This window comes from Hydra vulgaris, chromosome 13 (genome assembly GCF_038396675.1).
Source record: "Hydra vulgaris chromosome 13, alternate assembly HydraT2T_AEP".
NCBI classification, from domain to species: domain Eukaryota; kingdom Metazoa; phylum Cnidaria; class Hydrozoa; order Anthoathecata; family Hydridae; genus Hydra; species Hydra vulgaris.
The window spans coordinates 57,714,970-57,740,103 of record NC_088932.1 but is presented as its reverse complement, the minus strand read 5'-3'; the positions used below and the strand labels follow the sequence as shown (position 1 = coordinate 57,740,103).

General features: G+C 26.8%; 1 protein-coding gene across 2 annotated transcripts; it reads left to right on the top strand.

Moving 5' to 3' along the window:
- The first annotated feature begins 11,234 nt into the window (after positions 1-11,234).
- LOC136089223 (synaptotagmin-11-like) lies at positions 11,235-24,655 on the top strand. 2 transcript variants are annotated; one of them, XM_065814987.1, is made up of 7 exons: positions 11,237-11,418; positions 17,789-17,833; positions 20,664-20,848; positions 20,956-21,052; positions 22,543-23,189; positions 23,817-23,916; positions 24,074-24,655. In XM_065814987.1, the coding sequence occupies exons 3-7, from the start codon at positions 20,798-20,800 to the stop codon at positions 24,397-24,399; spliced, it is 1,221 nt and encodes a 406-aa protein (XP_065671059.1). In that variant the 5' UTR covers positions 11,237-11,418; positions 17,789-17,833; positions 20,664-20,797; the 3' UTR covers positions 24,400-24,655. The 2 variants fall into 2 exon arrangements, with proteins under 2 accessions (XP_065671058.1, XP_065671059.1); XM_065814986.1 differs by lacking the exon at positions 17,789-17,833 and having other exon boundaries at positions 11,235-11,418.
- Positions 24,656-25,134: the final 479 nt, after the last annotated feature.

Below are 25,134 nucleotides of genomic sequence, written 5' to 3'. Positions count from 1 at the left end.
AATAAACTCGTTGTCATTTCTTGCAGTTCTCTGAAACGTGACGGCATAATTTAGTCGTTTTTGAAAGTCTGGTGGTTGTAAAGATTGCACTAATTGAACCTTGTAAGGGTACATGTGCAAGTCTCTTTGAATGCGATGCAGAGAACTCCGTGAGATGCCAGGTTCTTGAGAACACCTTCGAGTGAATGTGGTTGGGTTCTCTTCAATGCTACAGCTCGCAGCTTCAGTACTTTCACGTGTACGTACTGAACAACCTTGTCCACTTCTAGACCTATCACTTACAGAGCTATGCTTTTGAAAACACATCACTAGATCAGTATTGCAGGCCTACTAGGGGATGTTGAACATTGAAATGGCGCATATACGATCTTTGCGTTGCAACAATTGACCGTCTATTTTCAAAGTTACTCAAAATCACTTAAATAAAAATAACTTTGAAAACGCTTTAAAATTCGAAAAACTAAAATGTGTAATAAAAAGAATAAGAAAATGTACAATTTAAAATTTCAGGAGTTTGAGTTTACATTTTAAGAACGCTTGCAATATTTGTTCATGGTTTTTACTAAGCCAAAGTCTAACAACCGCCCACTTACCATTGTAAGTGAGTAAAATTAGTTGAAGAATGTTCAAAAACAAAAACAAAATGTTGTATACTAAACGTTTGGCACATTTTATATAAACATTTTATAAGTTATTTCAATTACTTTCTATGTTAAGATGGTGATGCTTAGACTTTCATTAAGAAAATATTTTTCAATTTTTTTTTCTCTTAATAAAAAATAATTTAATTATATAAAACTTGTTTCATTAATAATTTTCTCAAGCTTTTAAGTTTTATTATTTAGTAATTTTTTAAAAAATATTGGAAAAAAAATCTACTTTCATAAGATGTTTTTTAAAGCAAAAAGACTTTAAAAATATTTTTAAGTATTTCTTTTCATTAAAAAGATTTTTATGCTTTTAAATATTTTTTTTCTTTAATAATTTCATTTTTTCATTCGAACTTTAATATATAAATAAAAATGGAATAAAAAATTTTAATTGGTATTGATTTAGAAATCCAAAATGACTTATCTAACTGTTAAATAACATTTATAACTTTTTTATTTTAACTTTTTACTTCATAGATAAATAAGGGAGAGTGGGGTATTGGCAAACAGCTAAGCGGGAATGCGAGCTAAAAATACCACTTATACCAATTTGATCGTATTTGTTGCTCATCATTTAGTCTAACTTTTCATTCACAACTCCTCAAGAGCAATTTTCATAAATCTTATTATAGAGTAAAAATTTTGGTAAAAATAAAGCCATTGGTGTTTAGTATTACCTTGTGTATGTGGGGTAATTACAAACACACCGTGGGGGTAATTACAAACACTGCTGTGTAATAACGAATAAAATGCTAATTGTAATAATTAAGTGCAAAAACTATAATATGCAGCAATAACAAAAAGCAAAAGTTTTTTTATCTAGTCTACAACAGGAATGTTACTCAAGAAAAAAGCATGAAACAATCAGAAAAAATAACGATCAGTTTATCGTGAATAACAATGGCAGCTTCACTTTACTACTGCACGTTTGAAACTAAGCATGGGATCCCCTTTCAGTAAGCAAAAAGATATTGTCAAATATCTTTTTTTATTATGCCGTTTTGACCATGTTTGGTGTTACCCCGCATTTGCAATTTCTCTACTCTCCCCTAGTCTTATTCTAATTATTTTATCTCTAAAATTGTAAACTTCATCTGATTTTATTCATCCTACATGTTCGTTCATTATTGTATCAAAGCCAGTAATAACTTTAAGAAGTTTCAAAAGATTTTCATTATGAAGCGTATTTAACTAATTAGCAAAATATCGAACACCATGAATTCATGAAAACAAAATAAAAATGTAAGTAATAAAGTAAATAATTCTTTCAGTAAGTTCTTTTGTAATTCTTTCGTAAGCAGTAATTCTTTCGTAAAGAATATAATAATTCAGTTTTAATCTTGTGTATTCCATAGTCGGATTATTTCTAGTGAAACTGGATTGATGTGGATTGGGTTTGTTTGTAGCATAAGTTAAGAAAAAATCTTCATTTTTTCATTAATTTGGTTAAAATGGATATTTAAAAATCTACTTCAATCAGATGAGTGGAAAATTTTGGAAATTCACTTAAAGAAGAGAAAAAACATCAAAAATCACAGTATTAGAATGGACTGTCCTCAGCCATTTGCTCCCAGGAAATTCCCGGAGAAAATAAAAAATCAAAATTCCAATATCCCTTAAAATTGTTTCCGTGATCCCGGGATTTTTTTGATTACTCATCGATTTGAATAACATTTCATTAACATTAGGTGAAATGTGAAAGGTGGAAGGTGGAAGTAGTTGAAAGTTTAGCAAAAAGTTTTAAGCCAATTGTTTTAGGTTCTAAAATAATTTGTAGAAGAGAAGCAGCATCATTAACAGCAGATGACACATTAAAATTTATTGTCACAGAACTTGGTGTTCAAGATCGCTGTTTAGCAAATAATCTTAAGAATGCTCTATTAACTATTAACAGTTGAAAGGATGTATGTAACATAACATTATTAACAGTATGTAAAAAAAGGAGAAGCGACCTTGTTGGTTTGTTAAAGCTTTTAGATAATCCACAGCCTTTAAAAAGTTATATTTATAGTAACTTATTTTTGCATACCATCTAAAACAGAGATGATTAGTATAGCTATTGAATTAAACATATTTGAAAATATACCAAAAGTACGAGATAAAATTAATAGTAATGAAAGCCTTAGCAATATTATGGTTAATGATAAACTTAGAAATAGTAACGTCAGTTTAGAAAATCCATCGGAATCTATGGCTGAAATATTAAAAATGTTTGTGAAAATAAAGACAACTTTATAGTTAATTGAAATAAATCAACTATGCGACAAGAATTTAATATGTTTGAAGCAACTAACAAAAGATCACATAATTTAGATATACTTTTTAATGAACTTTTAACATTTTTAACAATTCGACCATTCAGTGTTGAAGCTGAAAGTTTAGTTCAACAGGTTTATTTTTTACAAAGTTTAGATCTAGATTATCAGACAATCATCTGGATGCACTGGTTTTTCTAAAAGGTCACTTTTGATCATAAAAAGAGTTTTAAAAATAAAATTAAAAAAAAAAAAATTATTTGTTTGTATTTTATTTAAATGTACGTTACCGGTATTTTGCCGGGAATCCGGGAACACTATGAATAATTCCTGCTATCCCGGGATAGCAAAAAATCCGGAAAATCGTAATCCCTAATTTTTCGGTATCAAAATTTATCTCATATAAAAGGACCTTATAAAAATAATAAAAAATAAAGCTTACCCTAAACTAGGCATATTGAAGCTCACATTTAAGTATTGGTCTACTGAATCATTTCCTAAACTATATACAATTTTCGTCAGAACCAAATTAAACTCCCAGTTGACACAGGACGTAAAAAAGACGTTTTTAAAATTTTTTTAAACGTTTAAGACGTCTTTGAACGTTCAAAAGCCGTCTTATTAAGGTCCCGTGCTCACTGAGTTTGTGTGCCCAGTCTGAAATTCACATACAAAAAATAAAAAAAAAACTTTTTCAAGTTCAATGAAGAACCACAAATCAAATGATCATATGACGTTCATCAAAAAGCGTTTATTAATTCTAAGATTATAGTCAAGGGAAAGTTTAAAGAAAGTTAAGAGCCAATCTCATAAATTTATTTTTGTAATAATAACATAAACAAAGTTAAATTGTTTAATTCTGATCAAACAGTTTTATTATCAACTTTACCATAATCAAACATCAGAGGAGAAAAACGCAAGGAACTCAGGCAACTCACTAAAAACAATTACCAGAAAAACCTCTTTAGCAACAGAACTAGCTTCTTGATGATTTAGCAGCTTCAAAAACAGTTTATGATTTAAAAATATATACTAGAGTTTATCGTTAACTAAACAGTTAACTTTTTAATTCTATAGTAAGATTTCAGAAACTACTACTTTGCATTTTTATTTTCAATTTTACAGAAATATAAATACTATTAATGTTGATAATATATAATAACAGTTGTATTTAGATATTTATTGTTATTAGTAATAATAATTCCAATAATATTACGATATATCAAACTACAGAATGAAATTACCATGCTACTTGGCATGAAAAACCTCGGAAATAAAATACTATACTACTAAGCATGAAAAACCTTCACAATGAAGTACCATACTACTAAGCATGAAAAACCTCCTAAATGACATTGCATACCACTAAAAATGAAAAATATCTGAAACGAAATACCATGCCACTTTGCATGAAAAACCTCCAAAATATAATACCGTTCTACTAAGCATGAAAAACCTTCACAAAGAAGTACCATACTACTAAGCATGAAAAACCTCCTAAATGACATTGCATACCACTAAAAATGAAAAATATCTGAAACGCAATACCATTCCACTTTGCATGAAAAACCTCCAAAATAGAATACCGTTCTACTAAGCATGAAAAACCTACGAAATATCTACGAAATATCGAGGGGGAGAAGGTTCTTAGCTGGGTTTTGACCCCGTACCGTAACCCCCGGGGTCAGGTAGGACCATTTTTTGGGCCCATTTTTGTGTACAGATATCAGGTAAGCCAGTTTAAATATTGGCCCGGGCAACGCCGGGTAACTCCAGCTAGTAATATATAAAGGGCAATGTGTGTTTGTGTGTGTGTTTGTTTGTTTGTTTGTTCTCTATAGAAATCCAAACCGCCGTACCGATCTCGATGAAATTTGGCATGGGGTAGTCCTCGAGGGGAAGAAGGTTCTTAGCTGGGTTTTGACCCCGTACCCCGACCCCCGGGGTCAGGGGGGCCCATTTTTGTGTACAGATATCAGGTAAGCCAGTTTAAATAATGGCCCGGTCAACGCCGGGTAACTCCAGCTATTATATATATATATATATATATATATATATATATATATATATATATATATATATATATATATATATATATATATATATGTATATATATATATATATATATATATATATATATATATATATATATATATATATATATATATATATATATATGTGTGTGTGTATGTATGTGTGTATAAATATATATGTATGTGTGTATGTATATGTATGTGTGTATATTTTTAAACAGTTAAATTTTAAATTATTGCAATGACGGAAACAAAATATTTTAAAATTTTTGATAAAGAAAACACTCTTCTTCTGAACAATAACAACGACTCGGACAAAAAAATTTTTGAAAACAACTCATTTAAGTCTAATTACTATAGTATCGAAGAATTATCTTGTTTTATAAATGCGTCACAAAATACATTTTCAGCGCTTACATTAAATATGCGCAGCACAAGTAAAAACTTTGAAAACTTTAAAGATATGTTAAAAGACATAAGGCACGAGTTTACGGTAATATGCCTTTTAGAAAGTGCAAAGACGAAAATACCATAAACTCAAATTTTCGATTACAAGGATATAAAGCTCTCCATCAAACTCGTAGTAGAGGTACTGGCGGAGGAATATGTTTCTACATACATAATACAATACACTTTAAAAAAGTAGAAAGCCTCAGCATACTGAACGCAAACTGTGAACTTTTCACGGTTGAATTAACAAACCAGAGTAAAGCAAATGCGTATATAGACATTATATAGACTGGCTTATATAGACCACCAGATGGCAATATAAAATCTTTTAAAAAACATATAATTCAGTACCTAAAACTGGCTAAAAATGAGCACTTATATATAATGGGAGATACTAATTTGAATCTTTTAAAAATAAAAACTAATAGCAATGTCAAATGCTTTTTAAATAATCTCTTACAGCACGGCGTAGTACCCTTAATAAATAAGCCGACTCGAGTAACTCTCCAAACCGCTACCCTCATCGATAACATATTTACAAATAATACTATAAAATTTAACATTCAAAGCGGATTAATAAAATCTGACATAAGTGACCATTTTCCAATATTTTTTCTACTTAACAATTTCAACAACAAAAAAGAAAACAAAATGATTATAACAAAAAGGGAAATAAATCAAACAAATTTAACAAAGTTCCGAAGCAACTTAGCAATGGAAAACTGGGATCAGGTTGTTAATTGCAAAGATACTAACACAGCTTACGATATTTTTAAATTCACTTTTGCAAGTTTGTACGAAAAAGCGTTTCCGAAGCTTGAACAGTTAACTAAACTCAAAAACCTTAAAAGTCCTTGGATGACAAAAGGTCTTATTAAATCTTCAAAAAAAAAAAAAAAAAAAAAAATTTATGAAAAGTTTTTGAAAAAAAAGACTTATAAAAACGAAAAAATATATATACAATACAAAAATCTATATAAAAAATTAAAAAAGCATTCAAAAAAAAACTATTATTGCAATTTATTAGAAAGCTTTAGCGGTAACACAAAAAAAACATGGGGCGTAATTAAAGAGGTAACAGGGAAAAAAAAAGATGCCACCAAAGTATTCCCGCAATACTTAAAAACAGATGAGAATGATACAGTAACCAATAAGGCAATAGATATTGCAGAGAAATTTAATAATTATTTCATAAAAATTGGGGAAAAACTAGCTAATAAAATAACTCCTGGAAAAAAATGTTATAAATCGTATTTAGAAAAAAAAACGTCAGTTATGAACGAGCTTGATATAATTCCGGATGAGAATAAAAAAGCATTTAATACCTTACAACAAAACAAAAGTCCAGGTCTAGATGACATTAGCGTGAACGTTGTAAAAAATGTCTACGATATTATTGAATATCCCCTTCTGCATATCTGTAATCTGTCTTTAAAAAATGGGGTATTCCCTGATCAGCTAAAGCTAGCAAAAGTTGTTCCTATATTTAAAAGCGGAGATGGTTCTATAGCTTCTAACTACAGGCCTATTTCTATTTTATCATGCATTTCAAAAATATTAGAGCGCATAATGCACAATAGACTTTACAACTACCTGGTAAACCACCATCTGCTAAATAATAACCAATATGATTTTCAAAAACACCATTCAACAGAACACGCTGTAGCTAAACTTGTCAACAAAATTTTAAATGGGTTTGACAACAATAAATACACTCTTGGGGTTTTTCTCGATCTTTCAAAAGCGTTTGACACAGTTGACCACGAGATTCTTCTTTAAAAACTGTATAATTATGGAATAAGAAATAACAATTTAAAATGGTTTCGCTCTTACCTTAATAATCGGAAACAAGCTTTATCATATAACAATACTGTAACACGACTTGAAAACATTACTTGTGGGGTCCCACAAGGATCAATTCTTGGTCCATTGTTATTCCTCGTTTACATTAACGATATCTACTTATCTTCTAACATACTTAACTTTGTCCTTTTTGCTGATGATACGCAAGTATTCTATAGCCACACAAACATTATCCTATTATTTAACACTGTTAATCAAGAACTTGAGAACCTGAACGAATGGTTTAAGGCTAACAAACTCTCTTTAAATGTCGAAAAAAGTAAATATATTCTTTTTACAAAATTATCAAAATCTGAAACCATCCCCTTAAAACTACCTGATTTACTAATTGATAAAACAAAACTTAAACGAGAATACTCAATCAAGTTTTTAGGCGTAATTCTAAATGAACATATTAGCTGGAGTAATCATATCAAAGTAATACAAAATAAAATATCTAAAATTATTGGTATTATGTATAAAACAAAACATCTCCTGAATACAAACTGTTTGAAAAATATTTATTATGCATTTATTCATAGCTATATCAGCTACTGCAACGTTATCTGGGCAAGCACTTATCCTTCAAAGCTAAATACAATCTACAAAATACAAAAACGAGCAAGTCGCTTGATATTAAATGCAAATAAATACGCTAGTGCCAGACCACTACTAAGAGAAATTGGAGTGCCTAATGTCTATGAAATAAATATTCTTAATATACTTATTTTTATGTTTAAGTTTAAAAATGGTATGCTACCAAGCATTTTCCAAACTTACTTTTTTTCTTTAAACCACAAATACGAAACTAAATACTCAATAAATAATTTTTTTATACCAAAAACATTATTAAAACGAGCTGATTTTTCGATATCTTGCCGAGGGCCGCGGTTATGGAACTTGGTTTTAACGAATAATATTAAAACTTTAACTTCAACTCATCAATTTAAACGTGCAACAAAACAACACTTATTTGATTTTGATACAAAGCAATTATTATCCTTTTATTAAAAATTTTGATAATGTTAATTATTTAACATCTAATAAATTGACGCAACATGTTAATTATATTTTATGGTACTTAAAACATGTTTGATATTATTCTATATTATAATAATAACGCAATTTGTAAATGCAATATTTATTATAACTTTCGCCATTTGTAGATGGAATATAAAACAGAATTTATTTGGTTTTGTATGTATATATGAACGGACATATATTTGTATGTATGTGTGTGTATGAGTGTATGTGTGTGTTTGTGTGTGTGTGTGTGTGTGTGTGTGTGTGTGTGTGTGTGTGTGTGTGTGTGTGTGCGTGTATAATAAAAATAAAAGTATAATAAAATAGAGATTTAAAAAAAATAATGATAATTATTTTTTTTAAATCTCTATTTAAAAAAGAAGAAGAAAAAAATAAATAAAATTTTTTTTTTTCTTCTTCTTTTTTTCTGCAAATGGTAAATTGATTTTTAAATCAGTTTTCTCTTTATTTTCTATTTTCCTTTTTCATTTTTATCGGCTGAATTTTTTAGTTATATAAACGGGGCTGGATGATAAGACCATGTTTTCTGCCGGCTCCGGTCGAAACTTTAATGTTATATTTTTGTGTTGTAAAAACATTGTAAAAGATTATTTTTTAATGACGAAATTAAGAAAAAAAAAACTACTACCGAATGTCTGCTAAATAGAGACGAAGAAATTTTTTTTGTATCAGATATCAGAGATTAGAGACCACTCTTAATTGGAACGTTTGAAAAGTGCTACTTTTCCCACTTTCCGATTCTGCTCACTCTTCTCTACTTTTTTTGATCAAAAAGAAAATATTTGTCAAGTAAAATGACTTTTTTTAAACCAAAATATATTTATTACAAAATAACTCGGTAAATAACCAATCAAAATAACCAACTGTCAAAAGAAAATAAACAGACAGTAAAATTAAATAAATCAGTTTATAGCATAATGTATTTAGCGAGGGGCTTTCCCATTTAATGTGGAGGGCTTCTTTTATCTTTAATTTGTGTTTGGTTGGGGCATTATCCAAAATCTCAAAACAATCACACTAAGACAGATTTTTTTAATTAATAGATAAATTTAAGTGTTTAAATATTATGAAATTGTTTATCACTTTTAAGGTGCTCATTTATTCTAGTTGTATGGAGGTTTCTCCAATATAACTGGCATTACGGCCAGCGCAAGAGAATTTATAGACAACATGAGATTTAAGCAGTTTAGGAAGTGACTCTTTAAGCAAAAACAATCTTGTATTTCGTTAGTAGTGAAAATTAATTTTATTAGAACATCCTTGCAATATTTCTAAACAATTTTTGAAATTTTCATTTTAGTATAATTAAAGTACATTCCAATGTATGGAAGCCTAAAGTATCTTATATATGAGCTATTAACAATGTTAGAAACAAATGGGTACATTTTCTCATCAATATTTCAATTTCAGGGTCAATAATTTTTTGTGGAAGTTTATTATTTTGTAAAACTAATAATAGATTCTTTATATCTTTATCAAAACCAACCCAAGTATTATTAATTTTAAATGTGCGATCAATCAAACAACGAACAAGTCCAAATTTGTAGCAAGAGGGAATAAAACTAAAAAAAATTTGTAAAAGACCAGTATACGTTTTTTTGTGATAAACTGAAGTCGAAAACGAATTGGATTTTTTAATAAGTACATCTAAAATAGCGATTTGGTTATCTTGTTCTTTTTCCATAGTAAATTTCAAATTTTTATGTTGTTTATTAAGGTGTTTGAAAAAATCCTGAGCTCCATATTCAGAATAAAAAACAGCAATTATGTTATCCACATACCGTTTATAAAAAAATGGTGCTGTAGAAAATGTGAACCGGATGTGGAAACTTGAAGTAATTTTTTAAAGCGAGTTTTTGAAAAACGCTTTGAGTTAATTTTATCTTAAAAAAATAAATTAGTTGCTATGTTGATTATTTCAATTTTTACACTAAAACCTATACTGTAGGATCTCAACCTGCAAGAATTTACGCGTTACCTAAGATTAAAGATAAAAGAAATTGTACAAATCTAAGATAAAAGAAGCCTTCCACATTAAATGGGAAAGTCCCTCACTAAATAAACAAACTTTACATTATGCTATAAAACTTATCTGTTTAATTTTACTGTCTGTTTTTTTCTTTTGACAGTTGGTTATTTTGATTGGTTATTTACCGAGTTATTTTGTAATAAATATATTGTTTTATTATGTATAGTTTTGGTCCGCTATTAGTTCTCTGTAAAGACTTCTATTTTTTAATATTTATTTCAGAGTTTTTTTATAGTAAAATAATCTTTTGAAAATGTAAATAAATTTTATGAAACATGTCAAGAATAAAAAACGTGTTATTTTTAAAAGGTTTGTATAAATAAATAAATAACATTGTTCTTTATTTATAACCTTAACCGCGCGTTTTTTAATTAATAAACCAAGATAAAAATAGTTCGAAAAAATTCACAAAAAAATAAAAAAGTTTTTGAGATGCATTAGCGTCCAATATATCTAGCATCGTCGTCGCCAGAGCTGAATTTAAATTTGAATAATCATTAGTTCTTGTTTGTACCCTTTTATAACAAACTGCTCACGTTGTTTGTTGCAACCTCTGGTATCCCACAGCAACGTCTAAGTAAATATGATTAGCAACTTAACAAATATATAATAATTTTGTTCTATTTATAGTAATAAAATTATAACAAACATATTTTTAGGAAATTTTTTTAATAAACTTATAAAATTAACAAATAACAAAATGTATTTGAAAAATATCCAAAAGTTTCTGGTTTTCAAAAAGAATTTAAATTTTTTAACAATTAAATATTTACATTCTAATGCATTGTTGATATTATTGATTATAAAAAGAAATTGTTTTATAAAAACCAGGCATTTATTTGCAAAATAGTAAACCTGTTTCAATTGTCACGTCTTAGACAGTTTCAGTTTTCACCTTATTTATTATAATATTTCGAGTTTGTCTAAAAGTATTTCGAAAAAACTCAAACATAAGTGGTTTGCGTAATGTTTTTATATAAAGTTAATCATTTATCCAAGGTAAAGTCAGTGAACTGATTATCTTTCGCTTATTAAATTTAACAATTTTTTATTGTTTGAGGAGGATACATCGATGAGTTTTGCGATTGGCTGATTAAAAATGATAGCTGTAGAAGGTTTTCTTTTTTTATTGTTACTTTTTTTAAAATACTTTCAAATGGGCATGAACATATAAAACACAGCTAATTTTAACTACTTTTGTATATTTATTTATTTTTAACAAATTTTTTATAATGTACTGCCTAATGAGTTCAGTCTGTCATCAGACGTAAAATAAAGCTACCCAAATGGGCACGCGTCATCCGGAGGTCGTCCGTAAGACGTCTCCTGAACGACGCATGATCACTGGGACATTAACAATAATGAAAAGAAAATCATTTATAAAATATAGTTAAGAAGGCATTAAAAAGTTGAACTGAGGTATTATGAAATTATTTTGTTATTTGAATATTTTTCTTAAAAAGGTTTATCCATCTGTTTGATACATTTCTAAATACCAATGACACTGTTGAAAAACAGGGTGAAACATTTAACTACGTAAAACGTTTGCGCAAAGTTAATTTCAAGAAATTCTCATATTTTTTTGTTGTAGTTAAAACTAGTTGGATGTATTTTGGGGTGCATCCTGTTAAATATACCTAGGCAGTAACCTTACAATAATCATTCATACAGCTTGCTTGATTTTTGATACTTCTTTCCAATATTTTTTTTATGTTTCCCCAATATATATGCCTTCGCATATAAATCTAAGTTTTTAAACACTAAGATGGATAATGATATTTATTATGGAATAGATTTATTTTTAAATTATGTAGATTTAAAAAAAAAACTTTGAAATTATTCTTTTTGAGTTCTACGCCCTTGACAAGGGCATAGAACTCAAAAAGTTTAATGTTTAATGTTTAAAAGTTTCATCTGAACTGTCATTAAGTATGAAAAATTCCAATAATTTAAATAATCATTTCCTTGAAAAGGAAGAATGATTCAAAATGTATGTTCTTGCAATTTAAGTAAATGTTTTTTTTGATTTTAATAGTTTTTAAATAATAATATTTGTAAGTATACTAGGTGGGTTAAGATGGTTGCTAGGCGGATAGATAAGTATGCTAGATGGATTGTTATCCGATATAAATTTATGTAAAATTTTGTAAAAGGCAGAATTTGATTTGCGAAATACCAAATTAAGTAAAGGTTCTTAATAAAAACCGAAAGTTTGCGTGGTTGCTTTGACAAAAAAATATTTAAGACAGCTTTCAACTTTCCAAGCAGATCAAATATGTTAACTAAACAAGACCTAGATCAATATAATGGACTCTGGTGAAGAGGGAAAATATTGCACCTTTTCCCTTCTAGTGGTTTCAAATCAATACATATGTTACCTGAAACTAATCTGCCGAATCGGTTGTTCAAACTGCAATAAAGGTATCCTCTTAAATACCAAAATTTATAACGCCATTTAGAAAGAACCAAGTGTAAGTTGCAGCACATGTCTCAGCCCTTTAAAGAAAGATTTGCCCCACAAATGCTCTTAAAAATAGTTCAAGGAAAACCTTTTGTCTTTAGCAGCAAAAGAAATCAAAGCAGCCCAACAAATTGCACCTTGAGTTAATTTAAAATAAAGATTTATCTCCCGGAGGAACTATTCAACTCGGTAAAGCATCCACCGGGCATCCTTTACAATTACCCCAGCTAAATATTTATACTTGAATAATTTTTACATATATATTGGAGGAAAGTTTTGACTATAAAGAAATAAGAAAAGATAGATTTTAGGAAGTTATTTAACTAGTTTCAAAGCTCTTTAAAAACGTACAGTTAAAAAAATTTTCACAAACTTTCAAACTAAATTTTATTATGAACATAAAATATGTTTTGTTTTAAGTTCAAAGTAGTCTCTTGCCACGATCAAACGCTTCGAAAAGATTAAATACAGATCTGAATTTAATTGTACATTTCAGAACTAAACCAAACATCAAATAGCAAGATGGTTGTGCTATATTTTTACATAAATTCAACAGAGAGCAGGTTAACACTTTAGTGATTTCTTTACATGCAGTGAAAAATCACCCACAGAATAAGAATAAGAAACTATGGTACAGTTTGGGTTGTTGCTCACTACAAAGTTTTATTAAGTGTTGTGAATCTTTTTATTCAATCTCGCAAAAAAGAAAGAAGTTAGAAAAGGATAGTGTCAAAAGTTTTCACAAATTTTAGCCAAACATTGTTGATACTGCGTTAAGAAATGAAACCAACTCACGGCCGCAATAACGTCTTCTCATTCAAAGGACTGGCAAAGATAATGGAGTCAAGAGGCAAAATCTTGTTGGGGTATTCAAAGATTTTCAGAAAATATTGAACATATCTGATCGCTGATTAATGCAAATGAAGTGAAACTATTTTTGGCAGAAATACAAATGTTGCCAATATAGTTTGTGGTATTTAACCTTGATCAAGTATGCACCCTTGCACATGGTGTTTACTAATGCAAATCTGTTCGGCAATGTGATTTAAAAGACATTTATTACTGGGTTTGAAAATGTTCTAATTTTACAAATTATCTAACCAATCGAATAGCATCTAGTCTTAAGGTGGTCCACCCCAATTCAAAACGTACTTTTTACATTTTTTTGAGTTTCTTTTAAAGTGATTTTTTTAATTTCAGTCATTGTTGAACATAAATAGAGCACTTTTTTTGGTTAAATTAGTATATTAGTAGGTCTAATTGATCTCTTTAATAGAATAGATATATTTTATTTACCTAACAACGCCCATAGCAACCGTTTTTCAAAGAGTATTTTAAAATTAGCATCTTAAGAATCAATAAATACATAACAAAAATAAAACTGTTTAGTCTATATAAAGTGACAACAGCAGTACAGACATTTAAAGTTATATTCTAAATAGAAGTAAAAATTGCAAGTTCTTCACAAAAATGCCAAGATCTACAATCACAATCTTCACAAAAGATCTACTAAATATATTAAAAAAATAATATTTTGAGGTAACCAACATTTTAGGAATCAAAGCATACATAGTTTTAACCAAAACTGTGTTGAAAACAAAAAAGGAAGTGAAAGTGAAAAAAAGTTTCTACAAAATGTTGACTTTAACAATGTTGAAAATGAGCTTGATGAGGATAATTTCAATATTATAAAAAACTTTAAAGTTTTAAAAACAATGTTTAATAATTGTATATGTAAAGAGTTTTGTTCAAATGATGGAAAGCTGTTACTAAAAAACAATTTACAAAACAAAAATGGGTTCTCATACGAGTTACAGTTATCATGTGATACATGTAAATTTATCTCAAAATACGATACATCTCTTCAAAGTTATAAACAAATCTTAATCTCTCCAGGAAAACCTGTTGCAGGTGTAAATTTTAATGCCATTGTAGCTTTTAGAGAACTTGACAAAGGTTATGAATCTTTGCGTATTTTTGCAGCATTCATAAATAAACCAACTCCTATGACGCCAAAAAACTCTAACTATTTGACTAACAAATTATATAAAGCATATGAGACTGTTGCTATTCAAAGTACTACTAGAGCTGCATTCCAGATCAGAATGAATCTTTGTATTGATTATAATGAACCTATAAATTGTCAGGTATCTATTGATGGTACCTGGCAAAAGTGTGGACATCAATCACTAAGGCAAAAATGAGAAAAAAGGATAAATAGGGAAAATAAGAATAAAATAAAAATATTTAGAATAGAATATCAAAAATAAGTGGAATCAATAATAAGTGGAATCAAGCTAATAAGTTAAATCAAGCAAAATATAAAAATTATAAATATTAAAAACTATAAATAAATTATAAATAAATAACTTGTAAAAAAAAAAAAAAGGAGTTTAAAACATAAAAAAAAAGTAATTTAAAAATGGAATGCAAAAATAAAAAAGAACCTTATCTAAAAATTGTTTTATTAAATTATACTGTTCGCATTTTTTAAACTGCGTGTATTTATGTGTATCTTTAATACTAGGGTTGGAAGTATAATAGTAGGGTTGAAAGGCACATTTCACATTTTCCAATTATTTGAGTTATGTCCTCTACTATACAAACATAAGCTTGAAGGTTGCCAAAATAGTAAAATCCAAACCAAAAAAGTTCTATGTAATGCGACTTAGCGTAAGATTTAATTTATCTCAAAAGTGCAAATGTGTGACATGTGCCTTTTTCCTTCTGTAGTCTTCAATTATTTTTTTTATACATTTATATTAAATATCTTCACCTGATATTGCTTATATTATTTTATTTTAACTTGTAAATTTTTTGAAATATTAACGTGATGTTTTAAAATGTGGTAAAGAACACAAAAAAAAAAAAAAAAAAAAAAATTATTTTTGTGAAACAACGAAAAGTATATGTTTCTCGTGTTAGCCTGTCTTTTGAGCTTGTGCACAATATATATATTTTTTTCATTTTTTCTTTTTTTTTTCTTCAAGCTTTTACTTCTCTTAACTGCAATGTAAAATATTCAAAATGCAAAGAATAAAATCTATTTTAAATTAATAAGTTTAATTGTGTATAATTTTTGTAGAGTGTTTTAAAGAAACAAAGGTTTTTTATGAATGAAGATTGCATATAAAATTATAAATAATATAGGAATATTTTTATGTATAAAGATTGCATTTGAAACATCTTTATAAAAAGAACATCTTATAAATGTACTGTGTTAAATATAATAATATATATATATATATATATATATATATAAATTACATTAGAAAACACTTTTGATCTGAATGCTCAGTAAAATAATATGAAATTAATTTTCTTGGTTTGATACTTAAAAATCCGCACTCGCAAATTAGCAGTATTAGTTAAAAAATACGGTGCACATTTAAACTATTTTAAAGTATAGAATAATGTTTTAATTTATTGGTTTATAAAAGTCAAAAGTGCCCTTGCAAGGTTATGGCCAGTGAAACAGAAGTCTTAAAAGTACTTTCTTAAACATAGCGACGGAATTTATGACCTCGAAATCATTAGTTCTTTATCTTTATTGCTAACTATATTTTTTAAATAGATTTAAATCATGCTACTGCTAACATGTAACCCAGTAAAACCTGCTTATGTCCTGCTGCCCTTGTAGAATACGCTTTTTTAAACAAACGCTAGGATAACCCAACTATATTTTTAAATAGTTCAAATTTAGCAAAAAAAACTTCTTACTTTTAACTTTTTATTAATCAATAACGTTGTTAAATTAAGAAATACTGTAAATATTCAACCAAGTCTTTTTATATATAGTTTTACAGTTTTCAGTAACTTGTAGGCTAATTTAATAGACATTAAAAGATGCCTCTTCCCCTTTAGGGTTGCAAATTAGGGGGTACTAACTATGTTTAGTCTTACACAAAGTTTGCTACGGCAATGAAAGTCACTATGCTTTGCAAACAACACGATAAAACAGTTTTAAAAAAATTTTGAAAACATTATAGTTGCTACTTATAGTTATAATATTAAAACTCAACAAAATACCAAAAAAATACCAAAAAAATACCAAAAAAAAAACAAAAAAATACCATAAAAATACCAAAAAAATACCAAAAAATACCAAAAAAATACCAAAAAAAGTGTTTTACAAAGTGCTTTCCAAAATTTTTATAATCTGGTCCAAAATTTTTTACCATAAAGTTGTCTATAACAACTGTTGTTGTAACAACTGTCTAAATCGTATGTAAAATTTTACTCATTAACGATAAAATAACTTATCCTTTTGAGAAAATTTCCAAAATTTCCAAAATTTCCGGATAATGTTCGGAAATTTTCCGGAAAACTCCTAATTTATTTAAGCTTTGATTTAATTTAAGTCTAAAATGACAAATGGGTGTTGTGGTTTATCCTCCTCCAGCTAATTGCCTTATAGACGTCACCTATCAAGGCTTGCAAAGACGAGTTCGGCTCACTGAAGAGCATCATAAACCTTTTCGTAGACCAAGAGTAAGCAGGGTCGGAATGGCACTGAGGGGTTTGAAGAGGAAGACTAGCTGGGGCCCTTATGGTAGCAAAAAATTGATCAAAAACAAGTTAAAGCCTTAATCACATAGTTTTTTGTTAAAAGGGTGTTGGAAATTTCTAATAATTTGCATGCATATATCCATACCTTTGACAATGCACTCGGCCATCAATTTTTTCGACACGTTTAAAAAAATAAATTCATTTGCAAGGTTTGAAAAATATAGTAATTCTAAATTACAGCGTTACACCACTATGTTTTCTGCACATTACTGTCATGCTAAAATGGATTTATGGTTATGGTAATAAAATACAATTTGTGTTTTATTATTTATTTGTATTTTATTGTTTATTGTGTGTTTTATTAGTCATTTAACAAAATTAAAATCAAAGTTTTAATTTTAATAATTTTAATTTTATAGTATATTGTTATATATTTTATTTTATCGTAATATAAATTTTGTTAAAATATATATTAAAAAATTGAAACTTTTTTTGAAAAATGATAAATTTTTTAGATTAACCCATTTTGCCGTATTTAAAGCTGAACTCCATTTCGCGAGGTTAGAATTATCTTATTCTATTTCCACATTTTTGAATTTTGAGATGAAGCGATTTTAGAAACAAAAACTTATATAAAATATATACGCTTATATAAAATATATACGCAGGACTCGATAAAAGCAGGAAAATTAATCTTTTTTTTTGTAAAAATTAATTTTTTAGTCCTTTTCTAAAGATAATTTACTCCACCAGTAATAAATAATAATATAAGGCTGCTTCGCAATGTCTTTATACATTTTAATAAACATTTCATATTTTATTCGTAAAATTAACTCTCATTTTTATTGTATGGTCTTTGCGTTAATTATGTTTATTCAAACTACAAATTCTACAGAATAACGTCATTTTTTTTGTAATTCAGTTATTTGTACCTTAAAATGTTGGCAATTTTCTGAAAACCCATATTCTTCTGGTTTAAAAACTGAAAAACATTAGAATTTTTAACATTCTGTATATCATATAAGTTCTTTGGGGGAGATATTTCACTTATATTTTGTAATCCATTGTAACATTTCTTTAAAATAAAGCCTAATTGACCATTTGACAATAAAATTTAGGTTAGTTTTACGGTAATAATTATGGAATGACTTTCTTATTTTCGTTAGATATGTGTGATAATTTAGTATTAATGCATTTCAGGTTTTTAACTCTACCTTATAACGCTTTTTTTTTATACAAAAGTTGTAATTTAAAATGAATAAATAAATAATTACTAAATAATTATTAATAAATTATTATTTTAAATATTTAATTTGCGTTTTTTTTTTTATTTTTATGTTTAAAGTAAATAAAACGAGATCAAAGGTCAACCTCAGGTTCAGATCTAAGGCAAAATCAACTTCTTCTTTCCGAGACAAAATAGAATTGAATGAAAAGATTTTGTGATAGTAACAAAAACATAGTTAACAAAAAAAAACAACAACAAAAAAACAAATATGTTGAGACACCTGTGATATTGCTAAAATGTCTGCACTCGTCTAGAATTAACGTCAGTATCCTTCATTATTTTCGTGAAAAACAAATGTGATTTTTTGTTGGTTCGATAAAAAAAGCAGGTGTATCAAAAATGTTAGATCAAGTAAATAATAGTTTACACCATTATCATTGCCAATGTAAATCATATTTGTTCTCTGACATAAAAACCTTTGATCGCTTTAGTTTCATAAAAATATTAGAAGAGATATGTTCATCATGGATAATAAAATAATTTTTAATCAAATCAGCAAAAGTTGTCGGTATTGAATTACCGAAAGTTGGTAGCAAGTTTTATTTGACAGTTAAGGTAGTATTTTAAAAATTTATGACTCTATGTGCATCATCATTTGAAATATCGGTCTATTGTTTTTGATCAAATTTAAACAACATTAAGGTTTAGATGTTGTTTTAAGTTTTTTGCCCTTTTTTAATGAACTTTGCTATACGTAGTCCCAATATCTTAAATTTTCAAATTTATGTTAATTTTTGAAACACATACATTATAAACCAGTTGTCAGTTCATACTTGGCATAGAATGGAAATAATGTTTCAAATTATATAGTCTAATTCACGCCAAAACCGCACTTAAATAAACTGCGTCTTAATCGTGTCTTATTAAAACAACGAGGCGAGGTTATTTTATTAGATAGCTTTTGAGCTTTTTTCGTGGAATTAAAATTAGTTCAAAATTTGATGTGAATAAAAAATGTGTTTAAAATACAACTGCAAAAAAATTTTTTGCAAAAAATTTTTTGGTGTAAATGGAGTTTAATGCTTTTGCTATTTCCTTGTTTAATATAAACTTTATTTCAATGGTTTGAAAATACAAAAGTGCAAAATTCAATTATTAATATTAAAGTAAAGGTACCTGTATACTCATCGTCAAAAATTATTATTTGTCATATAAATAATAATAAAAAAAAATTTAATTGTTAAAGTCATTTTACACCTTTAAAAAATTTTTAAGTTTATAATAATTAAACTTAAAACTTTTTAAAGCTAAACAAGAATCATAAATTGAATTTAATAAAACAATAACAATAATAACAAATAACAATAAATAAGAATAATAGCAGTTTTATTTCATGTTAGATAACAGACAATTAAAAACTTAATTAAATAACGATCATTTCTTTACATTAATCAAACATCAAAAATAAATCTATTAAAAAGTTTTTAACACAAGTAATTTTTTAAATAAAGTAAAGTTTAAATGAATTGTTGTTATGATAGCGACAGTGTCTTGTTCGTAATTGTAATTTTTATGGGAACATTTTGTATCTACTAATGTATCAGCAAACTTTGACTGCAATACCTAACAACTGAATTTATATAAACAGCTTCTTTACAAATGCAATAATATCAACGGTGGAAATGTTAGAATCTTTATCAGTAAATGCAAATAATATATACTCATTTTGTTCGTTTGATGCAAGAGATTCAGCAACATTTAAATTTTGTCAACGTTGATCGATTCAGTATTTACCTAATTATTTAGAAAAATTTAATAAAAATATACATGTACTCAAACTATTAACTCATTCATTTTGACAAAAAATAATTGACAACTAACTTGTATAGCTGATTTAAAACTTCTGGATAACGCTACCGAATCTTTTTTTTAAAAAATCTTTAGATGGGAGAAAACTTAAAGAAAAAGTACCATTCTGATTTTCGCATCAAGTTTTTTTTACTAAACATTAAAAGTCTAATCTATATCAGTAATTTGTACTTGTTTTAGCACAAAATAAACAACATTTTAAAAATTATTTGGATATTTAGCTAGTACATAGCCATAACCTTATATACTAACAAAAAAAACCTTTAATTAAATGATTTTTTTTGTTTTTCTAGTTAATTTGATTCTGGCTGGAACATTTTTATGTGTAACAGTGTTTTTTGCCCTGTTTGCTTTATGCAGATATTTATGCAATAAAAAAAGAGACGAGTATGACTATAAGCCTAGAGTAATTTTTAAATATCCATATATGCCGATTAAAGAATTAGAGGTTCAATTACTAAAAAGCAGAATTTCCGAGGTTTTTTTTTTTATTTTAATTTTTTTTATTTTAATGGATTTTTATTTTTGCTTAATTAAATTTTGAATATTTTATTAATTTATATTTTATTAATTAAAATATATTAGTCTGGAAGACTCTTTGAGAATGAAAAAGTTCATTCATTTGGACAAAAAGGTTCTCCAAATAATGTGGACTCGGTTGGAAATTATCTTGGTAAACGAGGTAAGAAATAAATAAACTTATTTATAAATTGTTGTCCAGTAAAAAAAAAAAAAGGTATCTGAATTCGATAATTTCAATAATAAAAAACTTAAAGTTCTTTTATTTGTAAGTCTTTTTTTCAAGTTTTTTTTTAATGTAAACATAGTCAAGGGTACAATCTTTAATATGTTGTTTCAATTTATTCTAAAAAATTCCAAAAATTTTTTCAAAATTGTTTATTTATTCTCTAGATATTAAATATCAATAATAATTAAAGACATAACTTTTATTTTTTAATTTTATCAATGAACAATAAACAAATGAAATACCATTTGGTAAGTATATACTTCGCTCAATTTTAAAGTTTAAAAATATAATCGACTACATATGGTCAGTATGTCTCAAATTTAGTCAAACTTCACTAAATTTTAAACATACTGACCATATGAAGTCGATTATATTTTTAAACTCATTGTTTCAAATAAACCCTGCAAGAAGTAGTAGTTTTAGACGACATTGGAGCAGTTTAGGAAAAATAATAAAAAATAAAACTCTAAATAAAATTTAAATTTTAGTTTTTGAAGATTTCTTTTTTTTTTTTGAGCAGCAATTATAAACAATGGCAAAATTAATTTTTACCAATAACAGAATTATTTTTATAAATATATAAAACCATTAAATAACTTTCTTGAATATTATATTCAAACAACTAAATTGGAAATACTACTCTATCAATCTCATAAATACAAAAGTATTAACTATAAAAAATAGCAAAGTAAAGGGTGTGAATATAAAATAGATTGAGATAAACAGAAATAAAAGAATCTTGTTATCCAATTGAAAAAATAAAGTTTATAACATTCAACCAAGCTTAAAGCTAGGTTGCGTCATGTGACGGTTGCGTGCAAAAGTTTTTTCAATCGGCTAACATATTTAACTTGGTTGCGAAGTTTGTACTTTTTTTCTAATTTTTGCATTTTTTTAAACTACCCCTATCCTAAACGGCCTCCTCTCCCCTGCTAATAGTAACAACATATAATAGTTTTTTAGAGAATGTAACCAACAAATATTTTTATTCATGCCTGATTCTTAAAAAAAGTCTTTTTTAATAATATCAACGCAGTATTTTAAATTGCATCAAAAACAAATAAAATAACACGCGTTTTTAAAAAGTTAAGATTCTGAACAATTTATAAAGAAAATTTCAGTTTTTTTAATTTTTTTTACGCTCTAAACATTTTTAAATCAATATTCAAGATAAAATATCAAGTCTAATTTCTTCTTAAAAGTTAAAAACACAAATTAAAAATAAAGCTAAACAAAAAATCTTATTGAAAACTGTGATGAAATTAAACAAACAAAAAATCTTATTGAAAACTGTGATGAAATTGACATTAAATAGAATGAAAGTTAAGCAAGAGTTTTTTTTTACGAGTTTTTCATCGATTTACTTTCATAAAAATCCAAAAAAAAACAACAACAATAGCTTTTTTAATTTATGGTTATTTTAGTACTCAGCTCTGATCTGCGTTCACATTCAGAACATAGTGAAGATTATAATTCGCCTGGTAAAAATAATTCACTCGTCAATGATGTAGAATACATTTCAACAGATAGTTTACTCAGCGATAGTGATCAATCTTGGTCAAGTTTTTCCGCGACTGGCATGGTTGAATGTAATAAAAAACATCTACATGGTATTAAAAAAAGAATTGCTTCAAATCGCAGGAACAACCAAACTTGTTTGTTAAAAAAAAAAAAAATGGGAACAATATCAATGAAAACTAAATTTCTGAGTAGTAGTAATACTTTAGAAGTATGGATTTCCCGAGTAGTGTATTTTAATAATAAAAAGCAAAACTGTTGTCATAGTTTTTTTGTTCTTTTGAGTTTAATGCCAGAAAAAATGCAAGTACGAACTTCAAAGCACGTAAAAGATAGCAGTGAGTTCAACTTCAATGAACAATTTTTTTTTCACAATATAGATGGAACACAATTGAATAGATACATTTTAGAAATAAAGTTAATAAAATATAACAAGATGAAAAAATTTCAAAACGAAGTTATTGGAGAAGCACAAATACCCATAACTGATCTTAATTATTCGAGTGAAGAATCCAATATATCTTTTGATCTTTTTTGGCATTTTAAGTCCAAGGTAAGACGTTTTTTGATCATAAGTTTTATATCATTTTGCTTTTCTTAATATTTCTTCTTTTTAAAAATTTTTTATCTTTTCCAAATGCTTTTATTAACTTGATGAAAATGTAATATTTAATAATTAGTTTTGCTATAAGTCAATTAATTTAGTTAACTTTAATTAAGTTTACTTTTTATATGGGAAGAAAAATAATAATTTTTAAAATAAAAATATAAATTGTTTTCCAATTTTTACGCGCGTTTAGCTTATTTGGATAAGGCGTTGACTTCGTTTGGCTGTGGTTCGAAAGCCGCCACTTCCTAATTTTTTTTTTACTCACGGATGCAGCCGAATGTTAATAAAACAAAATAGTAATAACAGAAAAAATTTAATACGAAATTTGCGTTTTAATGACATTAAGTTGTTTTAATAGCATTGGATTTTAAAAATTCGTTTTTAATTTTACTTGTTTTTAATTGATTCAACTATACAATTTTTAATAGTTATAAAAACTGTGTAACTAATGACCAACTGATTTTTTTTTATCTGTTTAATTTTTCCATGATGTTAATATTAATTATTGCTTTTGTAATTATTCTTTTATGATTATTAATAATAATAATAAAATCATAAATTGATTTCTAGGCATCTTTAGGATCTATAAACATTTCATTATGTCATCAAGCTACAATATCCAAGCTCAATGTGATTATAATTCAAGCAAAAAGTTTGCCAAAGTTTTCAAGTAAATTTAAACATTATTAAAAATTAAAAAAAAAAGTTTTCAAATAATTTTGAACAAATATGAATATTATGAAAAATTATGAAATATAAATAATATTAAAAAAAACATTATTGCTTTTAAAAAAATTTTAAAACTTATTTGAAATTTTGAATTTTAGATCCTTATGTCACCGTTTCATTATTTCGAGAAGAAACAATCGAAATGAAAAATACATCAAAAAAGTACAATATGCGCGATCCTATATTTAATGAATCAATAGAATTTGATATTAGTACAGATGTCTCGAATTCACTTTCGGTTTATACAATGGTTGTTACAGTTAATGATATAAGTTTCCTAGGTAAAAATCGTGTTATTGGTCACGTGATATTTAGTTTGTTTTCTCCACAAAAATCTGCTGTAACACATTGGCAAATCGTGCAAAATTCTCCCCACCAATCTTATTCAGAATGGCACACTCTGATAGATCCAAATGAAATTTAAAAGTTAACTATCCAAGCAACTAGTTAAATAATTTTTATTCTGAACTTTTTTTTAAAGATGTTATTCTGAATAATTTTGCAGATTTTATTCTGAATACTTTATTCAGTAGATTTCATTTTGTAGACTTCATTCAGCAGATTTCATTCTGCAGAATTCTTTTTAGTTTTTGTTTAAATTAATAACTAGTTTAAAAATTGCGAATTTTTAAAACTTGTAAAACATTATGTTATTTTCAATGCTATTTTTCAATGTTATATTTAATTGTGTTTTATTTTATTTAATACGTACAAAAAACGAGACATTAAAATAAAAATTGAATTACAATTCAATTAATACGTCCAATAAAATGTGACAATAAAAATATTTTCTGATGTTTTTTGCTTGGCTTAGATTTGGGTGACAATTAGGCAACACTTACACAGTATTTGGAGTTCCTATACATTGAATTAGTTAGGTAAATATATTATTAAGTTCATATACAATTTAATACTATTGCGGATTTAAATGATTTCAATTGTTTTTATAACTTTAATTAAGTGATTTGATCTAAGATCTAAAGCAAGCTAAACACATATTAAACTGCAAGCATCAAGATTAAAAAAAAAAACTTAATAAAAAGTTGTTAGAATATCACTTTATTGTAAAAGTTAACAAATGCTCGTTTCATTTTTTCAAATGGAAAATTAATTTGTATTGTTATTGTTATGAAATTGACGGTTTATTTTAATTTTTTAA